We start from the raw sequence: 15,794 nt of genomic DNA, 5'->3' as shown, positions 1-15,794 counted from the left end.
CTGCTGGACATAGGTCTTTTGTAATGAGTTTCACAATACACGCTCCTGGGCCGCTTGCCTCAAGCGGCTCCCAGCGACTTGCCTGATATCAAAATTCAAAATTCATTTATTTCAAGTAGGCCTAATATAAGCACTTTTGAAACGTCAAGTCTGTCTGTGTGTAGTGACTCTACCACCGGTTCGGAAGGCAGATTCTACAGAGAAGAAACCGGCAAGAAACTCAGCAGTTGCTCTTTTCCAATATCAACAAGTTATATTTTACATTTTAAAATTCATTTTTCTATCTTGTGAGATGAAAGCGGAGCCGGACGCTTCCAAGCAAACTTGTCATTAAGAAATTCATCAATTGTATAGTAACCTCGCTGTAATAAATGTGTTTTAACACATTCTTTAAACTTATGCATTGGTAGATCCAAAATTACTTTAGAAATCATGTTATAAAAGCGTATACTCAATCCCACAAATGACCCCTGCACCTTTCGCAGCAACCTTTATCATCTGTCAACCTCGTTGGGGGCCGAACTACGCTGCGCTTGTGGGGTCGCCATTCCAGCACCTTAAGACCCCAACGTCCATTGGTTCTCTGAGCTATGTGTACAAAAGCTTCTAGCACTTCAAAGCGCTTGTTATTCCGCACGTGCCTGTAATTACACCGACACACAGCATTGCAACGATGTTGCTTAGCGACAAAAATAAGCATGGCAATAGTACTTCCACGGACGAGCTGTCACTAAAAGCTCTACTACTACTAGCAGTGGCGTGCAAAGAGGATATGCACAGGGTATGCAGAAGATATAAAATGAAGAAAATCCCCAGTACGAGTTATCAAAAACTTAAAGACAGTCGTTGTAAGAGTTATAAAAAGCCTACCCTTAAGTATTTATAACTCGTACTGGAGATTTTCTTAATTTTATATCATCTGCATACCCTGTGCATACCCTCTATGCACGCCACTGACTACTAGGGAGAGACAGATTATAGTCTGGTTTGGTATGTTGCTTCGTTGTGTTCAACGGGTCACCTAAACAGCTCTGTGCCAAGGAATACTGCAACGCTGATTTTCAGTAGGGACCAAAGGTCACGGGTTTTCGCGGACAGGCAGCGACAAAGACTGACGTAGTGTTTGTATACTCTATGGGTAAGTAATTTATAAATAACAAATATAACGCAAACACTACGTCCTTATAACTTAACAATATTTACAAACATAAATTTAGGTCTACAAAATAATAATAATAAAAAAAAAATTAAAGCAATTAGGTACAAAAGCAAGTGTCTATCCCAAAGAAACCTAAAGTTCGCGTGAGATAGATTTGTATTTGGTTTTCCCAGAGCAAGGGATCGGCATGTTATTTTGCATAATGGTAGATCAGGTATCAGAGAATGACATAGGAAAACACACAATTAAATTTAATAATTTTTAACTGGATTTACTTCAATGTTGTGTATACCTGTAAGTGATAACTGTACTCGGACAATAAACTATAATGTAAACTGATTAATGATAATACAGTGTATCGTTGGTATATCTAATGAAATAAATAAATAAAGAATATCCAAGCGCACAAAATCGCGTCAGGTAATTAGAATTATAAATGTATGCAGTATGATCGGCTCGGCCGTTGAACCAATCGTGGTGAAATGAAAATGGCAAACATATTGCAAATTGCAACACAGGAATACACATAAGGAATATGCAAGCAAACGATGATGTATGCACTAACACTCAATCGTTGAACCAGTCGTAGTGAAATGAAAATTGCAAAATGCATTTGTTTGTTTTGCATGCAAAATAAACGGTTGCTGCGGAATTTCAGAAGACCCGAAATCAACGCGGACGACGTCGCGGGATATTATTATCTAGAGGCGAGTCCATACAAATTATAATGAACCTAATACGTGTTATCTTTGCTAGAGTTTGTTTTCGAACCCTTTAACAGGGCCTTCGGTATAGACAGAATAGGTGATTACAGTTTACCAATCATACAGTTGAATGGGTCTATTTTAAGTTTTGTTTTTCACCACATACTTAGTCAAAGAAATGCAATCTCATATGGTACGGATCCGATCTTATATGGTACGGACTAAGCTGTTCGAGTATGTCAGTTATATTAAAACCATACCCCTTATCTGTACCACAATGCTTAATTGGTTCCGGGACATCCCACTTACAAATAACAGCGCCTTACCACTGCGCCAGGGAAGTCGTCGAAAAAAGATGGCATGAGTTTTTGACGGCCGATTGGCGCAGAGGGCAGCGACCCTGCCCCCCCCTTCTGAGTCCAAAACCGTCGGTTCGATTTCCTGATCTAGAAAATGAATGTTATTCAGTGTCTGGGTTTTTATCTGTATTTGATAAGTATATTATTTATAAAAATATTCATCAATCATCTTAGTACCCATACCACAAGCTACGCTTACTCAGCGGCTAGATGGCGATGTGTGTATTGTCGTAGTTTATTTATTAATGTTTTTATTTATTTTAATAGAGTTATAAAGTTAATACAAAATGGCGATCGGTCGGCCCAACAGAGCTGGTTGATGCAGCTAAGCAGTTAGCGAAGTCAATCTAGATTACGAAACCATATGACCGTTTTCATTAAAACACTACTTTTCATTTATACTGTATTCTGTAATTTGTTAATAAAAATGCATCATCAATAAATACTATATTCTTTCTTTCTTTCGTTTTACAAATCTCGTGGGAAGCGTTTGTTTCCCTCGGATAATTTTTTTTCTTTGTTGTACATACAATAAATGTGTAAACATTCATTCATTCACTCTAGTTCACATACTTAGCTCCCATTCGTACCACGAATCATGTAAACAAAAAGCATAGCTGCGTCAAACTCGCTTCCATAAGAGTTTAGCTAAGCTTAGCTATGATACTTATATAATTTAGCTCTTCTGTTCAGAAAGTCTCTGTTATAAAATCGAAAACAATCGCTTACGAATTTTCTAGATAATTTACACTGTGCAATACTTTTAGGCAGTCTTTTCAAATACTTGAACGCTGCAGCATTTTCTACTTTAATGCATACTGTGAGGTTGCTAAACTGTGACATTACTAAATCCTTACGGATTAGGAGTTACGACCTGCGACCACAGTGGACCCATCTTGAACGAAATTTATATCCTCAATTTGTATTCCTTTCGCTTTAAGCTGGCAAGAAGCGTTGAATCGTATTATATGACAAGTATTCTCTTAGATTTGTAGGCTTGCTTTGTATTCGTTTTCGAGTTTCGTTACAAAGTTGCGTCTGAATAAAAAATATTAGAGGGGAGATTATTGTAATCGTCATATTAACGATTAACTAGTAACGAAAAACTACTTTATTACCGATTTTGCCCCTGGTGGTCAATCTCCAGAGAGATTTTCCAACTAATAGTTAATGTAAATAAAACAGACTTTTGCAGCCTAATTTCCAACAATTAAACATCGTTACTCTTTCGCCCATATATTATCAGCAACAGAAAACAGCAAAAAGTGGTTTGCTATTTTCTGAGAACGTATTTAAAACTTTACCATGTTTTTTTCCTCGCAAGTGTAATGCAAATCGTCCTAAGAAACGCGTATGGTACATTATTTGTTACTATATCGGCTTTTTTTCGGCGGTATTGGGCGCATTCGCAAGTAAACAGTTTCCTCACCAATCAACTCCAATGTCTCTGAATTGAACGATTTCCAGCGCCGCCGCTATATCGTCTAGCTAGAATTCTAGCTATAAGTATTTACTTTAAATCCATTCAGGATTTCCTTTGCGAGGGGCTTTAAATTCATTCAAACTACCATCCTACGTTGAGTGAGTTATTTATCTATTACTATAACTCTAAACTAATATTGTAGAGTGGAAAGATTTGTTTGTAGCCGATATCAATTTATTAGAGTGTACAGTGTTTAACACTAGGTATATTAAATTTTCAAATGCAAGATGGCCGCCACTACAAAATGGTAAATTACTCTTTTTTCCATAATTCCCTCAATATGGGTATCAAATGAAAGGGCTTTACTAGTATAATAATATACATTATATTAAAAAAGTAAAGTACTAAAGTATTTAGCTTTATTTTACTATTTACTTTATTTTTACTATTTACTTTATTTTATTTTACTATTATATTAAAGTACTTAGCAACTCAGATCGTGTATGGAAGAGTAAGGAGTTGCATGGCAGATTCTACAAGGCCCGGGACCAGATGTAGATCAAATCGCATCTGTATCCTGGTTACAGTTCGGTGACCTATTTGGGGAAACCGAGGGTTTTGTCTTTGCAATTATGGACGAAGTCATCAAGACGAGAAACTACCGGAAACACATTATGAAAGATGACATATGTCGAGCGTGTCATCGTCCTGGGGAGTCCCTCAGGCATATAGTTTCCGGGTGTTCTCATCTTGCTAACGGCGAATACTTGCACAGACATAATCAAGTAGCCAGGATAGTTCATCAACAACTTGCTCTTCGGTTTGGCCTTATCGATTTTGAGATGCCTTACTATAGGTACGACCCGGCGTCAGTTCTTGAAAATAGCAGTGCATTGCTCTACTGGGATCGAACGATTATCACTGACAGGTATATTACAGCTAATAGACCTGATATAGAGCTAGTCGATCGATCAGTGCGCCGTGCAATAATTATTGACATAACTATTCCACACGACGATAATCTGGTGAAAGCTGAAAAGGAAAAAGTATCTAAATACTTGGACCTTGCTCACGAGATTACCGCCATGTGGAATGTTGAGTCGACCGTTGTTGTTCCGATCGTCGTTTCAGTCAATGGTCTTCTCGCGAAAAGCTTCGACCAACATCTCAAGAAGCTTTCGCTTGGTTGTTGGATCAAGGGTCGGATACAGAAGACAGTAGTCCTTGAAACGGCGCGTATTGTGAGGAGGTTTCTCACTCTGGAGCCCTGACCACCGATTGCTTGGGCATTCAAAAGCCCCGCAAGCGGGGGTGGAAGTTTTTTTTTATAAAATTTTAATAGTGTTTTTTAATTTATTTGTAAGCATTGTTAGTAATTAATAAAAGAAATAAAAATACATTATATCAAAAGACCGCGGGTTTTTCAGTTGTAAAACTATTTATGCATTTTATTTATTTAATTTTGTTATCGCGCGATTAAAAACAATCCCAACAATCTTAAAGTCGCGGGTATCAGCTAGCAATTAATAAATTCAGTTTTTAATAGGGATTTAGGTGGGAATAGAGACTAAAATTGGTAAAATTTAACTTAAATTTTTCCAGTAAAATTTTTTCCTAAGCGAAATTAATAATATTAACCGAGACTCAATAAAAATCCTCTTTAAATATTAATCAAGTTTTTATATTTTGTATCTCTTTAAAAAACCCTTTGTTGGGGTGGAAACGGGATGTTGTGTCGGTAGAGGTAATTATTTTTTTTTATATCGACATTTTTCAAAATTGTTTTGAAATTTCGCTAATAGATAAATCCCCACACATCCACATGCGTCTGCGACCTATAAACCAATCAACCACTGGCCATCCAATTATTTTTAAGGGTGTTCCAAATACCACGGTCTTGTGCCGCTTGGGTCCAGTTGCTCGCAACTCGCTGGGTTTACCGGTGCGAGGTCACCATTACAGCACCTTGGGAGTTGCTATCCAAACGTCCATCGGTTCTAAAAGCTATGTGCCCCACCCATTACCACTTCAGCTTCGTGACTCCTTGAGCTAGGTTGGTAGCTATGGTTTTCGTACGGATCTCCTAATTCCTGATTTGATGACGTAAAGAAACTCCGAGCATAGCTCTCACTATCCCGAAAACCTGCATCCTTATCCTTTTCAATTCAATTCAAATTAAAAATTCATTTATTTCAAGTAGGCCTAATATAAGCACTTTTGAAACGTCAAGTCTGTCTGTTTGTAGTGATTCTACCACCGGTTCGGCAGATTCTAACGAGAAGAAGCCGGCAAGAAACTCAGCAGTTGCTCTTTTCCAACATCAACAATTTACATTTTGCATTTTAACATTCATTTTTCTATCTTGTGAGAGCTGAAAGCGGAGCCGGATGCTTCCAAGCAACCTTGTCATTAAAAAATTCATCAATTGTATAGTAACCTCGCTGTAATAAATGTGTTTTAACAAATTCTTTAAACTTGTGCATTGGCAGGTCCAAAATCACCTTAGGAATCATATTATAAAAGCGTATACTCAATCCCACAAATGATCCCTGTACCTTACGCAGACGATATGCAGATGACACTAATTTATGACCATTTCTTGTAAGTCGACTGTTTATGTATGTATTGTTATAAATATATTGTGAAGCTACAGTAAGTATGCCTATTTCTTTAAACTTCTCACGGAGGGATTCGCATGATTTAAATTTATATATTGACCGTACAGCTCTTTTCTGCAATATAAATATAGTTTCGATATCAGCTGCTTTACCCCATAACAAGATTCCATAGGACATAACAGTATGAAAGTACGCAAAATAAACTAGCCTAGCTATTTCAACGTCAGTAATCTGTCTAATTTTTCTGACTGCGTAGGCAGCCGAGCTTAGTTTACCCGCTAGTGAATCTATATGGGCACCCCACTGTAGCTTATTATCCAAGGTCACGCCCAGAAAAACTGTGGAAGTCTCTATTTTTAGTGTTTCACCATTTATCATTATATTTTTATCAATTTTCTTTACATTTGGTAAGATAAATTCGACACACTTTGTTTTTTTTGCATTTAAAAGTAAGTTGTTAACTGTAAACCAGTGCGACACATGCGACATAACACGGTTTACTTCGTCAGAGTTATCTTTACTCCTATCAGTCTTAAAAATTAGAGATGTTTCATCTGCAAACAATACAATGTCGCATGTTCCACTGACATGGTACGGTAGATCATTTATATACACTAAAAATAGAAAAGGACCCAAAATCGAGCCTTGTGGGACACCCATTGAGGTATTTGAACCCTGAGACTTTGCATCATTTATGCAAACTCTTTGGGTTCTATTGCTGAGATAAGAGGCAACCAAATTTAGTGCAATGTTTTGGATACCATAGTGGCTTAGCTTAAGAAGCAAGGTTTTATGATCAACACAATCGAAAGCTTTAGATAGATCACAAAAAACACCCATGGCGTTCTGTGAACATTCCCAGGCATCATAAACATGTTTTATAAGTTTAGCGCCTGCGTCCGTTGTGCTACGACCTTTAGTGAAGCCATACTGCTCAGGGTGTAGTAAGTTATTTACATTAAAATGATATAGGAGTTGATTTAATATAATTTTTTCAAATATCTTACTAAGAGCTGGTAAGATTGAGATAGGTCTGTAATTGTTTATATCATTTTTATTACCAGATTTAAATAGAGGAATGAGTTTACTATGTTTCATTAGGTTCGGGAAAGTACCTAAATCAACACATTCATTGAAAATTATGGCTAAAAGAGGAGCAATGACGTCAATAATTTGAGATATTACCTTTACCGACATTCCCCATATATCACCTGTTTTCTTTAATTTTAACAACTTGAAGTTTTTACTGATATCCGATGCATCTATATGTTTGAAATGAAATAAAACTTTGCACTCATTAATGTTGCCTCTTAATAAATTCTGAGCTGCAGTAGGTGAGGAATTTAGTGAATCTGTTAACAAAATAGGAACATTCTGAAAAAAGTTTTCAAAAGTACTAGCAACTTCTGTATCAGTAGTTACCATATTATTATTAATAATTAATTCAAAATTTCCGCCTCGAGATTTAGTTTTCCCAGATTCATTATTAACAATTTTCCAGGTTGTTTGTATTTTGTTTTCAGATTTTACTATCCGATCTTTAATGTATAGCGACTTAGCTTGTCTACAAACATTTTTAAATGTTTTGGAGTAACTTTTTACATATTCAAGGAAAGTTGGAGTCTGATTGTATTGTTTTTCATCATATAGCTCATACAACTTATCCCTGCTTTTGTAAATGCCTATAGTCGCCCAATCACTAAACCTCATTTTTTTATTAGAATCTATGTATTTAAAATTAAATACTTTATTAAATGCACTTTCTATTTCATTGAAAAGCGTACGATAAAGATTGTCGGGATGACAGTTTTCAAAAAAGAGAGCAGGAATTTTGGCTGATATTTCACCTTCAAATCGCGTCAGTTTACTCTGAGTTATCGGCCTGTACTTAACAATATGTTTATTTCTATTTGTACCAACAACAGTAATTTGTTGGCCACAATGATCTGACCTTAAATTGTTTAATATCGATTTACCTAAGATATCACAGTTAAAAAAAATATTATCTAAACAAGATGCTGAAGTTGCTGTGATTCTAGTAGGTTCATCGAAAGCATTATTCAAATTAAAGCATTTTAATAAGTTTAACAACCTAGTCGTAGTAGTATTATGTAATAAGATATCAACATTGAAATCCCCGCATACTATTACATTTTTAGTAGACATACACAATCGCTTAAGGACATCTTCCATTACATCCTCGAATTGGTTGAAATCACCTGAGGGGGGATGGTACACACACACTATTATAAAACGCTCCAGCTCCACACAAGACAGTTCAATTATGCGCTCCACAGAAAGACTAACTATATCTTTTCACTCCTTACATGTTATATTATTGCGTACAAAAATTAAGGATCCACCATGAATAGCAGTCTTTCTAAAGAACACACTTGACATTTTGAAGTTATTGATGTTAACTGCTCTTTGTGCTCCAGTGAGCCAATGCTCAGTTATACACAATATGTGTATATTGAATTTTTCAACAAACAGTTCTATTTCTAATTCTTTGCCGGTGAAGCTCTGTATGTTTTGATGTACAATGTTCATATTACAGAGCTTCCCCGTTGTCTCACTGTCTAGTTTAAATAACTATTTGAATTAATTATAGTACTAGAACAAGTACTAGGGTCAATATTAGAAATATTGGTGGTACTTGAAGTACAATATGTAGAGGTGTCAATAGACTTAGTTACAATTCTTGTAACAGTATCATTTAAGTTGTAAGCTAGTAAAGATGCCAAGTGATGCTTACTTTTCTTAGATAAAATTAAACTATCTCTAGACAATAGGGATGACATGGATTTATTGATGTCAAAATAAAAAACTGCGTCACTATGACGGCATGTCAGGTTATAAATTAATAAATTTAAATTATAAATATGTTCATTCTGCTTTGAACTAAATGTGCCACAGTAAGGAAAGGCACACATAACGAATTTACATTGAGTTTTACTATGTAAAGCTAGTAATTTATCAATGCATCTTATAATTTGATGCTTTTTGACATTCAAACTGTCTCCTATTAAGAGAACAACATTTTTATTTACATCTAAATAGTCACTATTCAAACTATTAATAAGATAATCTAAACTAGCCCCCGGTGAACATCTATTAGTCACTGAGTGATCAAGGTAATGGTTCATAATAGGTCCAAAACCTTTACCTAACATGCCGGAAAATATAATCGTCTGTTTTTTAGGCATACTTTTTAATAAAGGTGAAGGGTCTGGTATGACAGTTGTGCACTGCTCCAGGCATGTTTCTAATTGGTTGGAAGATACTGTATCACATAATTTTAGGTTAGTCATAGGTATCTCATGAGTACAGTTACATTTATTTGCTAGGGCTAACAACTCATCAGCTGCCAGAATTTGTTCATCAATCTGCCTTTGTGATAGCTCATATTTAATGGTTACAGTTTTAAGTGAGTCCTCCAATTGTTTAATTACATCATTGAGGCTTTGAATTTCATTTTCATAGTTTCCTCTACTTCTCTGAGAGGATAATGAAAGGGTGTTTAATTTATTTACTAAAACTGAGCGTTCCTTTCTTAATACCAGGTTTTTTGTGCCAGCCCTTTGTTTTTTTATTAAAGTTTGAGTTTTTTTAATTATTTTACTTATTTTAATGTATTTTTTTTGTTTGTTATGGCTATTTAAATAGGAACAGGAATGTTGCTGAGGCTTGGGGTTTTTAATACAAGGACTATCACAAGTCAGATCGATACACATTGGCATTGTTGAGGATGAAGCAACAAGTTCATCGTACAGATTATTTGTTGATAGTATTTCAGCACTGTGTAATTGTGACTGAAGGTCATTGATTGTTGAACATGCCCTACTTAATTCACCCTCCAACATAGAAATTTTCCCTAGAGCTTCTTCATAGGTTGATATGCATTGTTCAAATGAGCTGACTGCCTTCTAGAGTTGGTCGCGCTCCTCTATGACCAGATTGTGTGCACTGTTTAACTCTGCTAGTTCACCTTTCAGTTGGGAGTTCTTGGCTATAATTGCTCTCAGTTCAACTTCACTGTCATCTTGTTCCCTCACCAAGTCAGCATTTACTTGTTTGAGTGACTTGAGTTCACGGAGGGCATTCTTTAGTTTTAATTGCTCTTCCAATGCAGCCGTTCTTCTGGTTAACATTGGAGGAGCCATTTTATAGAACTTGTCTCTGAAACACACCAAACACTGTATGTAAGTGAAGGAAAATAGATGACCTACAGAAGAGAGAGACCAAAGGAATAAAAGTAGGATTCAAATTATTATTAAACAGAGTAATATTAAAGATCTGATTAGAAATATAAAAACATACTAGTTTGGCATATCCAACAGTTACAAATACTATTTTTTGCGCTGACTATTGAAGTTATTTCTGAAATGTATTAATTACTAAAGTAGATTACTAGAACAGTGACCTATATCATAAGGTGTGCATGAGTAGATGCAGTAAATGTTGTCTGAGACAGTTTCAATAATTCTTTTTCTTCACTTCCACAAATCCGTCAAGTAAAGCAAGAATGATTTTGTCAGAGTGTATATAGGGACGTGTCTCGTGATCAACGAGAATGTACTGTGTAGGGAGTAATGTATTTAATAGCTAGCGGGATATTATAACGTGATAACAGAGAACGATAAAGAAAATAAAAGCAATACTCCCCAGTAAAATCCTTTGAACGTAAATCAACAAACACTTATTTACAAATAATTTACACAGTTTTACGAATATTAAGACTAAAATTAAAACTTAAATTATAAATAAAATACGAGCAGCTGATTATACGACATGTCAGCTTGACAGCCCTTATCTTTAAATGAGCAATTCTTGTACATATATAATTGGAATCTCAGAATCGGCTTCAACGATTTTCATGAAATTTAGTATACAGGGTTTCGGGGGCGATAAATCGATTTTTAGAAAATGTCATTTTATTTGTATTTTCCGGTAATAACCGATTTGTTGCACGGGTCAGCTAATTTGACATTAAGCGCAGTTGTTGATATTGTTGTCATTGCGTATTTATTTATGAAAACTTATAAAGTTTTATTTCTATATTCTCTCAGAACAAGAAGGGCTTAGGCGGAACCCCACCGAGCTGGCCAAGTGTAGATTGGTTGTTGGATTGGACTTCACACGTCTTTGAGACCATTATGGAGAAGTTTCAGTTTTACGATATATTTTAATACGTGCGTGTGTGCTGGGATACGAACTCGGGCCCCCGAAAGTGAAGCTAAAATCTTTACCACTAGGCTATCATAGCTTTCATTTATATAAATATTGTAATTCCGCTACGTTAGGAGTAACTCGTTATCCAACTTGCCTTTTATACTGATATCTTGTCGCAGGTTCTTTGCAGTGCTGTACCCCTTAAAGCTGTCCGTAGCGAGAAGAAGAAGCAAGCAAATGCTGTACGCTGCTTGGGCCATTGCTTTGGCGTGCAGCTTACCACAGGTTAGTAAGTAAATTCAAAATTCATTTATTTCAAGTAGGCCTAGTACTATAAGCACTTTTGAAACGTTAAGTCAGTCTGTTTGTAGTGACTTTACCACCGGTACGGAAGATTTTCAGATTTCAGATTCCACTGAGAAGAGCTGGCAAGAAACTCAATAAATGTCTCTTTTCCAACATAATTTTATAGTTTAACAATCTTTAGAACTAAAAAAAATGAATATTTAAGTAGGTTTCTCAAGACCTACCCTGGCACAGTAGGAACCCGAGTGGGAGTGCTACCCGAAGTCTAGACTAAAACTATTAGAGTTTCGGTTTCATAAATAAGTCTCAGAGTCCGTAAATAATTTACCTCTATAGCCTCCGAAATATTATAACGGTTTTAATTTACATTTTGTATAATAGGCGATGATTTTCCGCTAACAATCAGTCCGTCAATTAAGGCCGTAGTCCACCACGCTGGACCAGTACGGATTGGTGGACTTCACACTACTTTGAGAACGTTATGGAGGACTCTGAGGCATGCAGGTTTCCTCACGATGTTTGCCTTCACCGTTGATGCAAGCGACAATTTTAATTCCTTAAAACGCACATAACTTGGAAAAGTTAGAGGTGCGTGCTGGGATTCGAACTCGGCCCCACGCAAGTGAAGTCGAGGTCCTACCCACTGGGCTATTACCACATCGTATATATATGTGTTTACATAATTGTGAGGTGATGGTTATAACTTCGTTCACCAACTTAAACCTTAAACTACCAGGGTTCCATAGGCGCCCTGGTCTAACAAGAGCCCACAACAAACTTAGCCGGGTATTTTTTGCATTAGACAAGTGCCACTAGAGCCTTACCGGTAAAAGGGTTCGACTGTAAAGGTAATTTTTTTGTTATCACCATCTTACAGACAATTAATATCCAGCTTTTTAATTATTAAGATAAAAATATCCTTGAGCGGAAGCTTACCCCGAGAACTCGGTCCGACATCGACCTGACAAGTACATTAGAGTGTCACCAGAGTGTTACCGGTAAAAGGGTTCCGCTGTAAAAGTTCGGGTCCAACTACTTTCATAACGCGAACACTTCAATAACAGTTATTATACTTTAAATGGAGAATTTAAAAAGGTAGTTATTTTTTTTTTTTTTTTTTGTAAAAAATTGAAATAAATTGTGTAACAAACAAAACGAACATGATCAGTACATATTTAACAGTAAAAAGTAAAAAAAAGAAAAATAATTAAAGAAAAAAATCTAAATAGAAAATAAACAAAACAACAAATACATTGATAAACTGAATGAACGACTTACTATTTATTAATTTATTGCAAACCAAACTCATTTGACCTTGATAAATCTAGCAGCTTCGAATTGTAAGGTAGAATTTCTTTAGTTTGTGTTTTACTACTATTTCGCTAAGAGTATTATCACATGTACGGAACGGAGGAGAAAGAGCATTCCAGATCTTGGCATACTTGTTATATCCACGTATAATATTGCTTTTTCAATCAATCAAAAGCCTATTTATAAACAGTCCAGTGTTGGATTACAGAGTTCCCTTGGGAGGAATTGCTCATAATCACCACCGTAACACGTAAATTATTTTGTTTCGTAGGATAATACGCGAAAAAGGTTTTAAAGGTTTTTCTTTTCATACATACTTATAATATATATGCACGTAACTTTTCTTAAATATAGTTCAACGGGTACATATTACATATTTTGACCCAGTTGCATGGATCGTGGTCCCGTATGACCATGCAACTGAGTCGAAATATCGACAGATCCAAAAATATTATTGTGGTATGTACCCGTTGAACTATATTTAAGAAATGTTGAATAACCACGAAAATCTTAGTTTAAAATCTTTAGTCAATAGATTGCTGAATTACAGAGCTCCCAAGGAAGGGTTTGCTTATAATCGCCACCAATACACGTAAATTAGACAGCCGGTTGGCGCAGTGGGCAGCGACCCTTCTGCGTCCAAGACCGTTGGTTCGATTCCCATAACTGGAAAAAAAGTGTTTTTGTAACAAACATGAAAGTATATCAGTGTCTGGGTATTTATCTGTATATTATAAGTACTTATGTGTTTATATTCAAGAATATTCATCAGTCATCCTAGTACCCATATCACAAGCTACGCTTACTTTGGGGCTAGATGGCGATGTGTGTATTGTCGTAGTATATTTATTTATTTATTTACTAGCTGAACCGCGTAACTTCGTCTGCACCAAATGATATTAATTACAGGTTTTAATATCTTAAAAAACCTAGAAACTAATTGCAGCGCCATCTACCAGGTCTAGTTTTACTTCCAAACTATATTCATCCATACATCCATCCTCACAAACTTTCGCATTTATAACATTAGTAGGATGATACGCATGCATTCGATCGTTGTCCCATGTGCCTTGCGACCTGCTGTTATCTGTAAAGAGTTATGTCCTTTATCTCAGACAATCATTATCAAATCTTCATTAAAATTAAACAATACATACTTGATAGTATACACTTCCAAATAAAAAAATAGTTAATCAAATCGGTTCAAATTTAACGGAGCTATGAAGTAAAATAGATAAAAAATTTCATCCCATTTCCCGTAAGAAACTTATAGTTTATCGAGATTAAAATTATCCTATATGTTGGCCCGGGGTATCAGCCACAAGTATACCAAATTTTTTATAAATCCGTTCAGTAGTTTTCACGTGATGCCCGGACAGACAGACAGACAGACAGACAGACAAAAATTAAATTAAAATCTGTTTTCGACTCAGTATGGATTATAAACCCCCGGTCAAAATTTTCAAAAAATATTAAATGTACAGAAATCTTCCAGTTACAGTTTTATTATAAGTACTAGCTGTCCCGGCGAACTCTTTTTTTTTAAAGGTTCCCTTACTACTTATTATCCTATTCCCGTCTAAGAGGAATCCAAAAAATCAAATATCATGAAAATTGGTCCAGCCGTTCTTAAGTTATAAATGGTGTAACTAACACGACTTTCTCTTATATATATAGATAGATATAGATTAAGTTAACATCCCTGTTGTTTTTGATGACCCGTCGGCCGGCGCCTTGCTGTGAGTTGGTTGGTGAAATCAGTGGCGTGCACTTCATACATGCACAAAAGCACTGCATACCCTAAAATGTTTGTATAACTCATAAAAGGGGAAGGATTTTTCAATGTTATGCCATCTTCCTTCTTTATGCATACCCTGGTCAAAAATCCTGTGCACGCCACTGGGTGAAATTGGTTAGAGAAGCAAGTCCGTGTTAAGTAATGTAAACTGAATACTAATAAGGTATTGAGCAGTGTGAGTGGAGCGCTTAGGTTTGGTACTGTTACAACATTGAAGCGCCTAGGTTTAGGTTAGGTTTACTGTTACAACATAACGATACCTGAACCTAAACTTCGATAATTCCGTACCAGAATTGAATAGGTATTAAACTTCAAAGCATTATAGGTATTTGAGGATACTTGCCTACAGTTAATAACTAGTTAATACTTGTTCTTGGAATTTGGAGGGAATTCTGTGCGAACTCGTATTTACTATTTTTTTTTTATTCCACTACAAGTTGGCCCTTGACTGCAATCTAACCTGGTGGTGTTTAATGGTGCAGTCTAAGATGGTAGCGGGCTAACCTGTTAGGGAGTATAAATAAATAAATAAATATAATACGACAATAAACACATCGCCATCTAGTCCCAAAATAAGCGTAGCTTGTGTTATGGGTACTAAGATAACTGATGAATAATTATTATGAATAATATACATAAATACTTATAATATATAGATAAACACTCAGCCACTGAAAGCCATATATGTTCATCACACAAATATTGTCCAGTTGTGGGAATCGAACCCACGGAATTGGACCAGAAAGCAGGGTCGCTGCCCACTGCGCCAATCGGCCGTCGAGTATGGTAGTCATACCCCTAATCGGTTTCTACGCGACATCGCACCGGCATGCACACTAAATCGCTTAGCAGCACGTCTTTATCGGTAGGGTGGTAGCCACTGCCAAAGCCTCCCACCAGATAAAAAGCAATGGTGCTTTTCTTGTAGGAGGCTCCACCGCGGC

The 15,794-nt window shown here is 36.1% G+C and overlaps 1 protein-coding gene across 1 annotated transcript in view; it reads left to right on the top strand.

Moving 5' to 3' along the window:
* The window catches only part of LOC120632858 (gonadotropin-releasing hormone receptor-like), a 78,169-nt gene that overhangs the window by 14,980 nt on the left and 47,395 nt on the right, over positions 1–15,794 (top strand). The window contains exon 3 of the mRNA XM_039902896.1: positions 11,615–11,720. Coding sequence (XP_039758830.1) covers positions 11,615–11,720 — 106 coding nt within the window. The remainder of the gene's footprint in view (positions 1–11,614; positions 11,721–15,794) is intronic.

Source organism: Pararge aegeria, chromosome 20 (genome assembly GCF_905163445.1).
Source record: "Pararge aegeria chromosome 20, ilParAegt1.1, whole genome shotgun sequence".
NCBI classification, from domain to species: Eukaryota; Metazoa; Arthropoda; class Insecta; order Lepidoptera; family Nymphalidae; genus Pararge; species Pararge aegeria.
This window is presented reverse-complemented; position numbering and strand designations above follow the sequence as displayed.